Source organism: Nilaparvata lugens, chromosome 1 (genome assembly GCF_014356525.2).
Source record: "Nilaparvata lugens isolate BPH chromosome 1, ASM1435652v1, whole genome shotgun sequence".
NCBI lineage: Eukaryota > Metazoa > Arthropoda > Insecta > Hemiptera > Delphacidae > Nilaparvata > Nilaparvata lugens.
The window spans coordinates 34,933,621-34,952,010 of NC_052504.1; the positions used below are offsets into that span (position 1 = coordinate 34,933,621).

The 18,390-nt window shown below is 32.4% G+C and overlaps 1 protein-coding gene across 3 annotated transcripts; it reads right to left on the reverse strand.

The window, feature by feature from the left end:
- Positions 1-125: 125 nt before the first annotated feature.
- On the reverse strand, positions 126-15,084 carry LOC111051606 (glutamate dehydrogenase, mitochondrial). Of its 3 annotated transcripts, XM_039420157.1 has the most exons (10): positions 14,986-15,084; positions 9,372-9,576; positions 8,421-8,621; positions 8,038-8,124; positions 7,402-7,589; positions 3,708-3,824; positions 2,904-3,071; positions 1,881-2,085; positions 1,244-1,389; positions 126-446 (listed from the first exon to the last, which is right to left on the reverse strand). In XM_039420157.1, the coding sequence occupies exons 2-10, from the start codon at positions 9,511-9,513 to the stop codon at positions 327-329; spliced, it is 1,374 nt and encodes a 457-aa protein (XP_039276091.1). In that variant the 5' UTR covers positions 9,514-9,576; positions 14,986-15,084; the 3' UTR covers positions 126-326. The 3 variants fall into 3 exon arrangements, with proteins under 3 accessions (XP_039276091.1, XP_022193839.2, XP_039276098.1); XM_022338147.2 differs by lacking the exon at positions 14,986-15,084 and having other exon boundaries at positions 9,372-10,056; XM_039420164.1 differs by lacking the exons at positions 7,402-7,589; positions 8,038-8,124; positions 8,421-8,621; positions 9,372-9,576; positions 14,986-15,084 and adding exons at positions 4,722-4,909; positions 5,348-5,434; positions 5,731-5,931; positions 6,684-7,306 and having other exon boundaries at positions 131-446.
- Positions 15,085-18,390: the final 3,306 nt, after the last annotated feature.

Consider the following 18,390-nt stretch of genomic DNA (forward strand, 5'->3'; position numbering starts at 1 on the left):
ATCTCTGTAATTGTAGCCTACTAGGTAATGCAGTAAATACGAGAATGTGGAAATTTTGAATTCTGTAAAGTGCTGATATGTTGCAAGATACAAATATTTCTTTTATAATAAAATTTAAAACAGACAACGATGGAAAATATGAATTTATTGAAAAACAAATCAATTCACTTGTATCAACAACACAAAACTAACATCCCTTTTAATCAAAAGTGAATGAATAATAATACTCTGATTGTTGCACCAAAATAGTTGAGTGGAAGGAAAGAGAAGCTTGGCTTCATGGGGAATTTCTTTTGAAACGAGAATGTAACCATATTGAAAATTAATTATGATAAAGATAGTCCAGCCTCTTCGTAAGTTTCAAATATTTTCGACGTTGCATTGCAATAAGCTGCTAGTCTCAAGTTAAGTCCCAAATCGTGATCTTTGGCCATTTGTAACATTTCCTGAAACATTAATTCGTTACTTGAAATGCATGCTTTTTTATTCAAATCAAACATTTTCAGGATGGTAAAGATCTAAAGGAAATGGAATTAATTATCATCTCACAAGATCATTCTCTACTATCCTATACAATTTACAAAATTCATATCTAACAGCGTTATATAATAGGACATAATATAACCTATTTGGACTATTTGAGACAAAATTAAGAAATAGAAAAAGGTATGGTCAATAAACTGTTTTTTCTTTTCTGAATATTGTATTTGTTGCTTCATCCTTTCAATAAATAATTAATAATTAACTCTTAATTTTTATCCTGGAAGCTTGGATTGTTTTCGAGTAGTGGTTGAAGTAGGGTTTCTAATAGAATTTATTTCATCATCACTAATCAATGCTGTTGGTCTAGTGGTAAAGTACTACTAGATCAACACCTTTGATGTGTTTTGGTGTGAGCTACTTTACTGACCATTGAGATTACTATATTATATTTCCATACAGTCTCCATCAAACGTTTTTTTTTAGAATTTTCTGAGAAATATAATTTCCATTGCTAGGTAGGAAATGAAATTATATTGAACGCATCAGGTTTGCTAATTTTCAGTTACGTTGGAGCTTTTCTGTCAATGATCACTTCAGAGACAATCTAGGCCTTAATTAATTTTTTACAATTTTTCATCCACTTCTGAGACACGCAACACTATCAAAATATTCTATCTAGATTTGTTTAAAGTACTTTTCAAATGAAACCGACACAGCTCATCAACTTTTGTCATAAAAGATGCATAAAGAACCAAACTACCTTTCCAGATTTTCTCATATTGTATGCCAGGCTGCTGAGAACTATGTCTTTCTCGGAAGCTTCACTCATACGTTCCAACAGTTTTTTGGACATACCGACTGACACATCCTTCTTCAGCTCTTTCTTCATCGACTCCTCAACAGATTCTATTGGTGGAACAGAATTATTATTGTTAAATCCAACACTATTATACTGGGGTTGAAATTTGTATGATATTTATCGGTCATTAGATTGGATTCAATTCGGCTGCCACTGATATTAAAAATTTGGTACAGTCATAGAGAAAATATACATAAGCGTACACACTAGCGTATGCTTGTTCTTATGGTTTAATGTTTTTGATGAAATTACGGCTTATACCGTAAGGTACACTTACATATTAGCACAAAAATATTCCTGAAAAAAGGAGGTATGTTTGGAGGGAGGCTGAATTGCTCTTGATAATCAGTTTAGTTAGTTGTCTATCTTAATCCATGAATATAATTTTTGGTGAATATCTTGAATAAAATTGTTCATTAGTATTGATGTATTACACTTTATAAAAAAATATTAGGATTCTTTTAATAGAAAACTTGTAGATCTATCTCATATTCAAATGAAAGATTAGACAACTATAATCTTTCTGAATCCCACTTACCCAATAATAGTTCGGCCATCTCCTTTCCGTATCCAAAAGACAACTTTCCATAAGATACGTGATTTATGTTCTTCAACCATTCAAAGTATGAAGCTGTAACACCTCCAGCATTTACGTAGATGTCGGGAATGACTAGAATATTATTTTCCATTAGGATCTTATCAGCGCCAGGAGTAGTTGGGCCGTTTGCTCCTTCTATGATCATCTGCAATTTCATGACATTTCACTAGAATCACATTTTCATCCAGGCTACATAAATACAGGAAAAGTGTACAATACATATCAACTAATACTTCGATCAGACATGGTCAAATTAGCAATTTTGCTATTTTTCATAGACTGATGTCGTTTGAATGGGTGAGTTTGGATCCTGCAAAACGCATGGATTTCTGATGCTGATTGGATTTTAGATCCTCATTACTCAAGAACAAGTAAATTCTTATGTAGCAAACATCTATAAAACAAATAGAAATTCGATAGACTTCTAGATCGAATTTCCATCTAGCTGTTTACCCTGTTGTCAATATTTGCAGTAGCAGAAGTCTTCGGGGTGAATTACAGCATTATGTGGATTTTGTTTAATAATAATTACTTATAAAACAATTCAGATTAAAAATTCATTTCCATTGAAATAAAAAAAGTCAATACCAGTATCTAATGAATGATTGAATAATTTTAGTCAAAGAACATTATAATGAAGATTCATCATGATTCAATACCTACGGATATTCAATTTTTATTAGTAACTCATACTGAAAGGCGGTGAAAAATTCAAGATCATGATTAATTTTTGTTATATTATTATGTATAATCAGTTCAATATAATGACAATAAAAAATTTACATAATAAAAAACTTACCAGGCTGAATATTGCAGAGATATTTTAACGCAGAGTATCTTACAATAAACAGCAATAAATATTTTATCTTGAAAATTGTGAAAAAAACTTGAGAATTGAGTAATTGAGCAAAATATCATCATGATTTTCTAATATTTTCTCAATTGGCTTTATTTTTGTCTTACCTTTGTTTTTATGTTATTGGCATTTTCTGCGTTGATCAGCTTCTCATGTGCTGCTGGAATCAAAATATCGCATTGCTCGAACATCACGTCGATGGATGGCTCAAATTCTTTACATCCTGGATAACCTTTTACTGAGCGCTTGTTTTTCTCTCTGTATTCTTCTAATTTCTGAAAATCATCAATATAAAATAAATGCTACACTAAATGAAAATTTCCAACTCAAATTTTTATTATTATTAATATGTTATTGGAAAATGTTAGAGCTTCTTTATTGAATTAATTGGAAAAAGTATAAAATAATTATAAAGAAAAATTGATCACATCAATATTTCCAGCATATTCATGAGAATAGAATACCTAGGTGGTTATTAAATTCCCTTAGAAAAATAAATTATCAGAAAATTGAAATTACTTAGAAGGGATGAGAATTACTGAGGATTTGAAATTTAGAAGGGATGAGAATTTCTCAGGAGAAATTCTATAATATTTATTTTCAGACCAACCTTTTTATTTATATTTTTATAAATTGCGATCACCAGTATTGCACGTTCCATATCAGACTAATGATCCATTATTACTGAATAGCAATGTCTTCAAATCAATTGTGCAAAATTCGAATAACTAGCGACTTTATAGTGCTGCGAACTCCAACATTAAAAATTTCCCGTTTCTCTATGCCACTCTTATCTATTAAAACATTTTTATAGATTCTGTTGTCTAACTTATGTAGCTTATTCTCTCGTCTTATTTGTGGCGGCACCCAGTAGTATTTCTATATTTTTCAGGTTTTAATGAATTACTTACTTCTGGGTCGATTCCTTCTGCATTATAGATGCCGACATCCACTTCAGAGACTCCAATGCATTTGGCACCGGCTCTGGCCAAGTAGCGGCTCACATGATAACCAACATTTCCAAATCCCTGTTTAGACAAAATGAAAAAATAACATCATTCATAAAATATGTGATGTATTTGGTATGTGGAGTAAGAGCAGAGTTCAATTAATACAGTATACTAGCAAAATATAACACTCTAAATTGAAATGAAATCATAAATGACCAATAAAACGTATTTTCAACTATGTATCTTATTGAATGTTAGGCGTGTATCAATATTAAGTATTCCCAAATAGTTTTAAGGGAAATATCATAGATAGTGGAATTAGAAAAAATGGCCTAAACTATAGAATTTTTGATATTCTTGAATTATTTGGAAGAGTTACATTATTCATGTTTGTTCATAAAGAACATGATCTTAAACAACATGATGGCTTCTTTATCCATTGGGCCATTTTCTTCAACTATCAAAACACTCATGCTACAAAACAATTTATAGAAAAAGTAAAAACGTAATAGTTAATAAATCTAAGAAGTTGAAATATTTTATATTAAATTACAACAAATTTACTGCAGAGCAAAAAACTCACAAAATTATTAAAACATAAATCAATTCTACTACTGCACTTTTAATGAAAAACTAATCTAGATCTAGATAACAATAAAAATTCTATAAAAAATAGACCACTTTTCTTTTTATGGCTACTAAAATTATCGAAACGCAATAAAGTTATCAACTACTAATTTCATGTAATCAAAACACAACTAGTTTATAGCACGGTATTATTTCAGTAGATCTGGAGAGAGCTCTGCTGATAACTGTGTCATCTATGTAAATTCAGGATATAATAGTTAGGGTTCGCCTGGATTCTCTCCCAATCATTATGAACGATATGTTGTGTGCATGTAGCCTACTAATAAATAAATGCAGCAACATAATTATTTCTGTTTTACGTTGTTCGGTACAGTCTAGAAGTCATACCTGGACAATGAATGTCTTATCTTTCAAACCAGGGGAGAGGCCAATCTGTTTCATGAGTTCTTCGTCTTCCAAGAAAAATTCGGCGGCGGCGAACATGCCTCGACCGGTCGCGGACAGTCGGCCTCGCATACCTCCCAGGTGCAGAGGCTTGCCTGACACCACTGCTGCCGAGTCTACGTTCTGATGACCTGCAATCATCCATTACCACAATTCTCGACAAAGCATTTATTCTGACAAAATTCAGAACTTAGAAAACTTGTTTTTTTTCATTTGAACCAATAACATTTTTACTCTATATTAAATATTTCGACTTGAAAAATTAAAATGAATTTGTCTTCACTTTCCATGAAATTACGTTAAAAAATGAGTAAAGCTTGTTAATAGAACCATTCATCACAGACAAGGCTATATCCTATAATGTATTCAAAATAATTAATCAAATCTCAGCACTGATAAGATCTATCAACTCTACAGCCCAACATAACCCTGATGAGCCCTTGTCTCTTACTGTAAAAATGACTGATTATTATTGAATACAGTACAATTAAATAGTTGTATTATTAAATACAATTATTATTGATATTTCTGCTATTTAAATGAAGATTTTTAACACGAGTAAGTCATACCCAATGTTTTCATGTAAGCATCTGCCATCCATCCCATTTCTCTTGGCCCTGTATTCATATCTGGCCCAATGGAGTCAATGGCTGGACCTGAAACACAATAAAATATTTTTCTCGTGGTCAAATACATTTACAAAATTAAAAATTATATAAAAACACATATAAAATGAAGATGACAAAACTGCAAAACTCAGCATAGTAAAAATATTCAAGATTATACTCGCCTACTGTTACAATTGACTTCTTGCATACATTTTAAAAATTTATTATAACATTCCTAAGAGACAATTAAAATGCAATTAAAAAGTTGAACAGATAATTTGCATTTAATGTATTCCTAATCAATTGATTCTTATTCACAAGTATAAATAAAATTTAGATCTCACCAACGTAATTATGTTTTGTCAATTCAATCAAATAACGTCGAGTGATTGTCTGAAGTTCTGACTTGGAATAACATCTTGGGTCAATTTTGATTCCTCCTTTCGAGCCTCCAAAAGGCACATTGGCACAAGCGTTCTTGTACGTCATCAAAGCTGCCAATGCCTCTACTTCATCAGCGTCTACATCAATATGGTACCTCACACCTGCAAGAAATCAGGTACCATTATCACTTTAGTAAAAAAATTTTAGAATGGTGATTCAACAATTTTATTCATCTTATAAATTTTTGAGGAAGATTCAAGATTATACTATAGCCTAACATTATAATAATGTTATAACATTTTTTAATAAGTTTTTATGTTCAATAAATTACTAGAATAATAAAGAATATTATTACTGATACGCTTCTACTGGCAGGGTGCTTTAATTCAATAAATGAATCTTTTAATTGAAAAAATGTCAAGCTTTATATTATGTTAGAATAATCAAATGAGTAAAGGCGATAAAAAATAAGTAAATTTATATAAATCTCAAGAGAAAATAGTGCTATAGTATGTAAATTTTTCAAAGGAATAAGATCATATTTTTTAGTTGGTACAAGGATTGTAAAATTTAAAATAAAATTTATCATATTCAAACAAAATGGTTAATGATAACATAATGAAAAGAAGTCCAGAAGAATTTATTGAATAACAAGTCTATAATAATTATAGTCTAGCTAAATCACTGAGGCTTCTAAGTTAAATCTAAATTAAATAGAACCCTAATAACTTAGTTGTTACTTGCTTTAAAATATTTGAAAATTTGCAATATATTTATTTATTTATTTATTCGTGGGTACAATATTATAAATCATATAAAATAATATGGCTGGAGACACACGAAGTTTGCTATTTACATATTCTACTACTTCATTTGGAAGAATCTTTTATAACGCAGAAAATTGTATGCTTACCTCCTTTCATTGGTGTTCTGTGACTGCAATGATGGGCGCGATATGAGGTGATCATCTCATACTGGTTGTTATCTCTTTTTATTGGAAAATCTATTCTTATAATACTTTGACAATTGCTCATAATAGCAATTATAGCGTTCATCCTTGCCTTAGGATCTTTATATTTTCTTTTTTTCAATATGTCTATGAAAAAATCTTCTAAAACCTGTGCCGAAAGATGAAAATTGTATTTTACCATGTCAGAGAATTGAGGATCACTGTCTGTGGGTATTGATTCAAGATCGTCAGGTATTTCATGCAAAAGTGAGTTGCTAACTGATATTGGTCTTGCAAATAATCGTAAAGGTGTTACCGGTATATTGTTTTTGAGCTTAGCAGCTCTTTGAATGATATTCAGTAATTTCATCTTCCTTTATCTTAGTAGCAAGTTCAATTTTTAGCTATTTAGGTCTCTGAAATAATATTAAAACACTTATGAATAATTAATTATAAAATAATTTCACTCTATATAGGTTTTTGATAGTTCAAACACATTGGTGATAAACAGACTGATACGAATCGCAATTTAATTGCTTATTCTTATTATTTTGAATGAAAAACTTTACATTTTTTCCAGAACATGTGACTTTTTGGAATGTACGATTAGAAAGCTAATAAATAAATGCAGCAACATAATTATTTCTGTTTTACGTTGTTCGGTACAGTCTAGTAGTCATACCTGGACAATGAATGTCTTATCTTTCAAACCAGGGGAGAGGCCAATCTGTTTCATGAGTTCTTCGTCTTCCAAGAAAAATTCGGCGGCGGCGAACATGCCTCGACCGGTCGCGGACAGTCGGCCTCGCATACCTCCCAGGTGCAGAGGCTTGCCTGACACCACTGCTGCCGAGTCCACGTTCTGATGACCTGCAATCATCCATTACCACAATTCTCGACAAAGCATTTATTCTGACAAAATTCAGAACTTAGAAAACTTGTTTTTTTTTCATTTGAACCAATAACATTTTTACTCTATATTAAATATTTCGACTTGAAAAATTGAAATGAATTTGTCTTCACTTTCCATGAAATGACGTTAAAAAATGAGTAAAGCTTGTTAATAGAACCATTCATCACAGACAAGGCTATATCCTATAATGTATTCAAAATAATTAATCAAATCTCAGCACTGATAAGATCTATCAACTCTACAGCCCAACATAACCCCTGGCCTCCTGATGAGCCCTTGTCTCTTACTGTAAAAATGACTGATTATTATTGAATACAGTACAATTAAATAGTTGTATTATTAAATACAATTATTATTGATATTTCTGCTATTTAAATGAAGATTTTTAACACGAGTAAGTCATACCCAATGTTTTCATGTAAGCATCTGCCATCCATCCCATTTCTCTTGGCCCTGTATTCATATCTGGCCCAATGGAGTCAATGGCTGGACCTGAAACACAATAAAATATTTTTCTCGTGGTCAAATACATTTACAAAATTAAAAATTATATAAAAACACATATAAAATGAAGATGACAAAACTGCAAAACTCAGCATAGTAAAAATATTCAAGATTATACTCGCCTACTGTTACAATTGACTTCTTGCATACATTTTAAAAATTTATTATAACATTCCTAAGAGACAATTAAAATGCAATTAAAAAGTTGAACAGATAATTTGCATTTAATGTATTCCTAATCAATTGATTCTTATCCACAAGTATAAATAAAATTTAGATCTCACCAACGTAATTATGTTTTGTCAATTCAATCAAATAACGTCGAGTGATTGTCTGAAGTTCTGACTTGGAATAACATCTTGGGTCAATTTTGATTCCTCCTTTCGAGCCTCCAAAAGGCACATTGGCACAAGCGTTCTTGTACGTCATCAAAGCTGCCAATGCCTCTACTTCATCAGCGTCTACATCAATATGGTACCTCACACCTGCAAGAAATCAGGTACCATTATCACTTTAGTAAAAAAATTTTAGAATGGTGATTCAACAATTTTATTCATCTTATAAATTTTTGAGGAAGATTCAAGATTATACTATTACTATAGCCTAACATTATAATGATGTTATAACATTTTTTAATAAGTTTTTATGTTCAATAAATTACTAGAATAATAAAGAATATTATAACTGATACGCTTCTACTGGCAGGGTGCTTTAATTCAATAAATGAATCTTTTAATTGAAAAAATGTCAAGCTTTATATTATGTTAGAATAATCAAATGAGTAAAGGCGATAAAAAATAAGTAAATTTATATAAATCTCAAGAGAAAATAGTGCTATAGTATGTAAATTTTTCAAAGGAATAAGATCATATTTTTTAGTTGGTACAAGGATTGTAAAATTTAAAATAAAATCTATCATATTCAAACAAAATGGTTAATGATAACATAATGAAAAGAAGTCCAGAAGAATTTATTGAATAACAAGTCTATAATAATTATAGTCTAGCTAAATCACTGAGGCTTCTAAGTTAAATCTAAATTAAATAGAACCCTAATAACTTAGTTGTTACTTGCTTTAAAATATTTGAAAATTTGCAATATATTTATTTATTCGTGGGTACAATATTATAAATCATATAAAATAATATGGCTGGAGACACACGAAGTTTGCTATTTACATATTCTACTACTTCATTTGGAAGAATCTTTTTTAACGCAGAAAATTGTATGCTTACCTCCTTTCATTGGTGTTCTGTGACTGCAATGATGGGCGCGATATGAGGTGATCATCTCATACTGGTTGTTATCTCTTTTTATTGGAAAATCTATTCTTATAATACTTTGACAATTGCTCATAATAGCAATTATAGCGTTCATCCTTGCCTTAGGATCTTTATATTTTCTTTTTTTCAATATGTCTATGAAAAAATCTTCTAAAACCTGTGCCGAAAGATGAAAATTGTATTTTACCATGTCAGAGAATTGAGGATCACTGTCTGTGGGTATTGATTCAAGATCGTCAGGTATTTCATGCAAAAGTGAGTTGCTAACTGATATTGGTCTTGCAAATAATCGTAAAGGTGTTACCGGTATATTGTTTTTGAGCTTAGCAGCTCTTTGAATGATATTCAGTAATTTCATCTTCCTTTATCTTAGTAGCAAGTTCAATTTTTAGCTATTTAGGTCTCTGAAATAATATTAAAACACTTATGAATAATTAATTATAAAATAATTTCACTCTATATAGGTTTTTGATAGTTCAAACACATTGGTGATAAACAGACTGATACGAATCGCAATTTAATTGCTTATTCTTATTATTTTGAATGAAAAACTTTACATTTTTTCCAGAACATGTGACTTTTTGGAATGTACGATTAGAAAGCTGATAACTAGACTGAGCAAAAGCACCAATAGAAAAAATCTGTTGTGGCGCATCACACAACTTTCCTTGCCGTTATAAAAATTTATCACCTGACGCTACTGTTCCCGCGCATCTCAAGTCCTACTATTCAAAGATCCAAGCCAGCTGGTGACAGGACAATAAGGCTGGAGACACACGAAGTTTGCTATCTCTTCATAGTGAATGATTTAATAGAATCAACAATTGCCAACAGTTTGTAATTGAAATAATAACATTTTCTCGAATTTCGAGCTTATTTTCAATTTTAGGTGAAAATGTTACTGAACATTAATTGAAGAGATTTTCATGCTCAATCTTTTCCACTTGGAAGTTTTTGTTTGAATTGTATCTGAAGCCTGATAATTGGAATCTAAAATCAAACTCTGCATAGATGGGGCGGAGCTTCTGAAATTTTTACAGATATGGGACTTGTGGCAGTTGATGGAGCTTTTCAATGACTATTTTAGGTATAAATTTGATCAAAATCGTTGGAGCCGTTTTCGAGAAAATCGCGAAAAACCCTGTTTTTGACAACATTTTCACCATTTTATCCGCCATCTTGAATTGCATCAGATCGAAATTGTTCGTGTCGGATCCTTATATTGTAAGGACCTTAGGTTCCAAATTTCAAGTCAAGTCACACACACACACACACACACACACATACATACAGACCAATACCCAAAAACCACTTTTTTGAACTCAGGGGACCTTGAAACGTATAGAAATTTGGAAATTGGGGTACCTTAATTTTTTTCGGAAAGCAATACTTTCCTTACCTATGGTAATAGGGCAAGGAAAGTAAAAATAATACATTTTTATTGGATAACCGAACTTAATTTTTTAAATCTTTATGAAAAAACCCGCTCTCATTCATTAACTTGTAATACCTACGTAATATTGAAAATACTTATTAATTTCTAATTTTGACTAGGTTATTCAAAATCTTATAAATATAATTATTATCAATACCTAGTAGTTGTTTTTTGGTTATAGAATAAAATATATCAAATTCAACATGTGTTGAAAATCCTGGGTTTTGCACACTGTATAGAGCTTCAGAATTCAAATTTTGTACACATTTTTGATCAAATGGATGATAATATGTTACGGTATTTATGAATGAAATAATATTCTTAACAAATTGAAAAATTTGCAGTCGAATCTTGTTGTTCGATCAATTCTTTTGAATTCAAAAAGTACTCAAATCATTGCCGTCTCATGATTTTCATCCATGAGAGCCACGTACCGGTACACGCTTTCCTTCATGATAAACTTTGTTAATTTATAAATAGCCTTCAAATATCCTTTCTCCTCTTTTCAAATCATTACAAGAAGTGACTCGACTACGAGATGATGCGATGGGGTGGAGTAAGGGTGTGGGGTGTGGGGGTGTATGCGATAAATAATGTGCCGGCAGGACAAGCTGGAAGCTGGGAGTGGCATGGTGGCTGTGGTGCTGAGGGGGGGCATGGTGGTTGTGGGGCTGAGGGGCACATGTGCTCTGCTGCGCTCCGCTCCGGTCACTCGCGGACGATGACCGAGCGGCTGTGTAGTTTTCCGTAGTTGGCCGTCGGCAACAACCCAACAACCTGCTTTCGATTTCAAAAACTTGCCACTTCACCAGCTGCAATACTGCAAATAGCAAAAGTGGCCTGGGAAATCACTATTTCTAGATAATTGCAAAAGTCTGCATCTTGGCATGGTATAATATTGACGAGGTGTGGGATTTATAAATTTGCATAAAGAAATCAGGGATGGTTTAAAATTCGAAATTCGTGAAACTCCTTCACAAGCAGTTCTATTCTTCTATCCTACTGCCAAAGTCGGTAAGCCACCAAAAAGTCACTGGATTGCTGACTAGCCAGAGTATATCTCGCGGCATCCGACTATACAAGCCTATTGAAAACTTCTGCAACTACTACTGTATAATCATAATTTCAAGTTCAGTGATAATAATCATGTTTGTCAGATTGACAATATAACAGAAATGACAAAATTGTTGAATTCTGTAAAGGAATATTGCAAAAGTCAGTTGAATCAGTTGAAGTGAAGGTTCAATCAAACTTCTCAAATAAAGCTGTAAATCTATATCAATCACATCGTCATCATCATCATTATGTATAAATACATATAAATAAATAAATAAAATCAACATCATCATCCCTTCATTCTACACGCATAGTTTGTGTGGTAATATTTCATATTTGTGAATAATTTATTAAAAACTAGTCACATTGAAAAACTCAAGGATTTGCTTGAAGGTTTATTTCTATAATGAACATAATAATTTTAATGGCTTTTTCAAACTTGAATTCAAAAAATCTTATGTGGCGCACTCACATAACTTTCCTTGCCGTTATGAGAATTGATCACCTGACGCTAGTGTTCACGCGCATCTCAAGTCTACTTATAAACAAATATTTGAGCCAGCTGGTGACAGGACAATAACACTGGAGACATACGAGGTCTGCTATCTCTTCATAGTGAATCATTTAATAGAATCAACAGTTGCCAACAGTTTGCAATTGGATAATTTACATTTTCTCGAATTTCGAGCTTATTTTCAATTTTAGGTGAAAATGTTACTAAACATTAATTGTAGAGATTATCATGCTCAATCTCTTTCACTCGATTTTTTTTGTTTAAATGTATCTGTAGCCTGATAATTGGGAATCTAAAATCAAACTTTGCATAGATGGGGCAGAGCTCCTGAAATTTTTACAGATATGGGACTTGTGGCAGTTGATAGAGCTTATCAACACACACACACACACACACACACACACACACACACACACACACACACACACATACACATTTTAGCCGCCATCTTGAATTGCACACACACACACACACACACACCACACACACACACACACACACACACACACACACACACACACACACATACACATTTTAGCCGCCATCTTGAATTGCACACACACACACGCGCACACGCAGACACACACACACACACACACACAAACACACACACACACACACATCGGTCAAGTCATTTTCGAGAAAATCGTGAAAAACATGGTTTTTTAGTAATTATCCGCCATTTTTTCATCCATGGTATGAATTTGAAGAAAATCGTTGGAGCCGTTTTCGAGAAAACCGTGAATAACATGGTTTTTTAGCGATTATCCGCCATTTTTCTCAAGAATATTACGGAGCTCCTGCAATTTTCCCAGAAATGAGACTCATGCCAGTTGATAGGGCTTATTTTATAAATAGCTATCTAGGGTATACATTTGAAGAAAATCGTTAGAGCCGTTTTCGAGAAAACCGTGAAAAACATGGTTTTTTAGCCATTATCCGCCATTTTGAATTGAATTTTATTGAATTTCTTATCCTCATGGTTTAAGGACCTTAAGTTTAAAATTTCAAGTCAATCGGTTAATTAGGAATGGAGTTATCGTGTTCACAGACACACACACACACACACACACTCACACACACACACACACACACACACACACACACACACACACACACACACACACACACACACACACACACACACACACACACACACACACACACACACACACACACATACATACATACATACATACATACATACAGACCAATACCCAGAAACCACTTTTTTGGACTTAGGGGACCTTGAATCGTATAGAAATTTAGAAATTGGGGTACCTTAATTTTTTCGGAAAGCAATACTTTCCTTACCGTACCTATGGTAATAGGGCAAGGAAAGTAAAAACATTTATAAGAATGATATAGCTAGCTACTATGAAGTATGCACTATATGTGTCTATTTTCATTGCACATTTAAATATACATATTATTTCTTATAGTTCCATATTCCATTTCATTTCCTAACAGTCACAAATTATATTTATCAAATTACACATTTAGCTGGCGCACAATACATCACCTGCCTCCCCCTTCCTGTTCAGATTTCAGAACGTACTTTTATTCATGTCTTACTAGAAAATAACAATAGCAGGATTCCGGTGATCGCTATGGAAATAGAAATATAACACCTCATTTTTTGAGATATATTTTTAAGCATCAAACTTTAGAAACAGGTTTTCCGAAACGGAATTATAAATTCTGAAATCTCATGATTTTGACTTTATCTCACTCGTACTGTTACTGCTGAAAAATTCTGGAAACTTGACACGTTTTAAATATTTTCGCTTATCGGGGTGTAGGCTACCTCCATCGTCTCTGATCATGGAAAGCGCCTTTCCATATACAAATACACTGTTCACTTGTGCTGGAGAGATAAATTTTGAATTTATCTAAACATAATAATTACAAAGAGTAGAGAACACGCAATACAAAATATTGCACTGATAATACCTATTGGAATTTCAACTCTGAGTTGTCCTCAAAGGAAGAATAGGGTAATTATTACATAATATTATTAACATTATTATTACATAATAGCATAACATTTAATAACCAATAGTGTAGCCAGGAATTTTGTTCGGAAGTGCTAAGATCAATGCAAGACTGAGAAAATAGATTGATATTTCATAAGGGCTCCAACTAAATTTTTAACTTTTTTTCATGTTTTTGTACTTAGCCGGTAATGCTTCGACGTCACTACATCTCTTTATATCCGAGGAGTTGTGTGACGAAGACTCAGAGCTTTTCTAGATCAAATTATTAATCTATTCAAACCAAAGAATCATTCAAATTTCAAATTATTACATTATTTTTTAAATCCTTAACCCATGATAATGTACGTTTTTTGAAATACTTGTGAATAATGGTTTGTTTTCATTGAACGGGTCAAGGATATGCAGCATCTATAGGTCATATTTATGTGTACTCTGTACTCCAAGACACTCATCACTTTTTCTCTCTAAACAAACTTGAACTTGAACTCATTGGTGCACTCATCTCAGGTCACAACATATCGCTTCATCTCCAAGTAATTCTGAATTTTCATGAAAAATAAATACCGTAACGGAATAACGCTGTTGTCGTAATAATCCGACTTGAACAAAGTTGTTATATTCTCTTCAACTTGAAGCCATAAATCAGAGTGAACTCATAATTCACTGGCAGCGCTTTAACGGTTTGGGAGCTGAGTCACGACTGATTTGAGCAGTCGGAGATAATTTGATAGCGCGCGCTTCAAGTGGAGCATCTCATTTGTTCGATTGTGAAGTGTGATTACATATTCCGCCCGAGATCGGAGGCGGCTCTTCTCCACTATATGGAAGTGAAATGAATTACTTAAACGGCCAGATAGACTCCGGTTATGGGCATGCAGCAAGTCTTAAAACTGGTTCCTAAAATGACCGGATCAAATTATTATGGAAGAACACACGGCTCGCCCGATAAAAGGTCAAAGAGCGTCGAGTCGCTTCTTTTCTTTCAACTCGGATTTATAAAAATACTGGAGCGGTTAATACGCTCGTATAAACATACTGCACCCCGCTCTTCGCATCGTCACATATGGTTCACCATGGAATTGGAATCCATTTAGCCAAATTCATTATCAACGTCAGACCACTACGAAGGTGACTGATGAAATACAATTACGGTACAGTTAGTTATTATCGTAAAATAAAATTGAAAAATAGCATGCATAATGAGAAGTTGCAAGAACATTTGGTAAAATCATCCTCATCTTGATATACTCCGCAACACTAGTTAATCATGATATTGATTCATGCGGGTCATGAATCGAATTTGCGAATGTAGAGATTGTGATGATTGTTTCATGACAAGTATGGTGAAAAAATGTGTTATGTTGAAAATCGTCTTATAAGAAAAAATTGACTTTTCAATTCAGTCAATAATCTATACAGAATTGATTTGATAAATTTTTGCATCATTGAATCGTGCTCTGTAAAGTAATGGTAGGTCAACTTTACAACAAGGGCATACCGGCATACAGTAGAACTCCAATTATCTGAATCATTTTTCAATCATGAAATTTCCGATGATTTCCGCGAGTTCCAGATACAGTATGCTCAAAAGCAGTAAAGCTATAACTAAGTAAATTTTACTTTATAAAGTTGAGTATTCAACCGGTTATAATAATTGAATTGTACTGTACGTACTGTATATTATTATGTTTAATGAAGTTTTTCTTCTAAATTTCCCGTTTTTTGTGAAAACTACAATCATCCGAATATTTTATAAACCAAATGGGATCCTGTTCCAAATAATTCGGACAATTGGAGCTCTACTATTATAGCTAGAGTAATAAGCACACTCGTCTATTGTTGAGTTATATTCTCTTGATTCCTAAAAAATTAAAACTTGGAAAAATATTTCAATAATGAGAGATTGTGGGTTTATGAGAATGTCATACACAATATGTGAATATACTTCATACTAGGCTACTTCATATTTAAATTCAAAATTTGATGTATCGCTTTCTTGAAGCATTTTGAAACTGGTGTGAATAAATTTTGGTTCTAGTCAATTCAACAGTTTTATATACTGGAAGCAGACAAATCAATGGAATTTCATTTTCAAAAATTAGAAATTGCTGTCAAATGAAATGTTGTGTAAATATATTTTTTAATTCCTATCGGCAATATATTAATATATTATATATATATATATTATATATATATATATTATATATATATATATATATATATATATAATTATATATTAATCATGCAATTGGAATAATGAAAGAATCCTCAAATCAAATAATCGAAAAATGTAATTTACTAGACTTACAATCCGGATTAAAATATGTGTAATGGGAAAAACTATTCTTGAATGATTCGTCTATCCAAGGGGGGGGGTCACCTTCTTCTCTAGAGACACAAAATACGTATTTTTACTTTGCACATTATATTAGAGCGAACATTTTGAAAACACTAGGTAGAATAAAATATTGCAAATTAATTAAATCATTATGAATAAGCCTAGTGAGATATTGTAAATAATTGCAATTCACTAGGGGGCAAAATCGCTTCGCTCGCCTTATCCGTCTAGTCAGCTCTTCGTCTGGATCCCCAGCTGAATCAGCCAGAAGTGGGACCAGCAGGCTTGCTTTGCTCGCCTGTATTTTTCATTTGAACTTGCTTTCTTCGTTCAGTGACCTGTACCAAAAATTATTTAAATTATGAAGTAAATGGGAATATTGGACTAAAATCTACTTTAATAATATCACTTCCCCGTGGTTCGGAACGCACCTGAAATTGTGGGTAAAGTACAGTACACTCATTACTCCACGCATAAGCCTAGAGTATGTGAGCATCAATCTCAGCAAAAATAAAAAAGATGACTCAAAGCAGGCCTCTGAATTCGTCTCTGTCTATTTGGTTATTTGAAATGGGAATATTGGGGATTAAGCGTACAAAAGATAATAATATATTGCTTGATTCCTTGCCAATGTGAGTATTGTCAATATTCCACTAAAAGAAACTGTACCACCTCAAAAGAAAAAAACTTAAATTGTAATCGTTACATGTTGTACGTTCAAAATAATAGAAATTGTGAATTTGCATTTAAATATTCTTAACTGAGGAGAATAAATAATAAAATTTAGTCAGAACTTGGGCAATTTTTGATGCCAATGTCTCTCGAAAACTTGGCCTCCCACTTACCAATACAGTTCATAGTTATTCAGACGAAGACCGTTATTCTTCATCTTTGCAATACATTATTGTTGTTGTGCTATTTGACTTACCTTACTCTGTCGTTTTGATGTTTGCCAGGTCACTACGGGACAATAATTAGCATTTACACAAGAAACGCGTTTAGTATTGTATTTTCTATCTTACTGTTCAAGCATACTCTATTTACAAAAAGAATCAGATCCTATAGTGAGAAGAGTCTATAGAGAACACATTCCATCTTGATTCACATTGAAATTACTCACATGACTGTTGAATATATTGTTAATTTGAAAACTTCAAAATTAATAGACCTAAGTCTCTTTAATAGGCCAAAATTTATTACACGGTAACTTTATCTATAAATTTATCATATAACTAGCATTTTCTCAAATAAAAGAGAACAACTATTGGTAAAAATGGAAGATTTTATCCTGGAAGCAACCTCAAACTGATTATGGCTGAATTAGTGACTGATGTGATCTCATCTGAGTGCTCACTTCCATTAACTCTTCCAAAGAATCACAAACTGTTGAAAAACAACAAGCCTTATGTAATAATTATTTTCACACCAGTTGAAGGAGAGAATCATTATCGAATAACTATGATTTTTTTCAATCATCAATTCCATTTTTCCCTACTCGGAAGGAATAGATTATTTTTTAAAGAATCTGCTCATGGGGCAAGATTCTATACAACCCATTATAGAGAAGAGAATATGCAGCAACAAAGGCAAGGAATCAGTGTAGGGTTCAGTGCACCCTATATTGCAAGAAC

Bases quoted from the DNA above. Each gene is read 5' to 3' on its own strand.
- LOC111051606 (XM_022338147.2), bottom strand. From the start codon at position 9,777: ATGAAATTACTGAATATCATTCAAAGAGCTGCTAAGCTCAAAAACAAT. The intron at 8,125-8,420 runs GTGAGATCTAAA...ATTGTGTTTCAG, and splicing joins GACAAAACATAATTACGTTG to GTCCAGCCATTGACTCCATT. The intron at 447-1,243 runs GTAGTTTGGTTC...TTAATGTTTCAG, and splicing joins ATATGAGAAAATCTGGAAAG to GAAATGTTACAAATGGCCAA.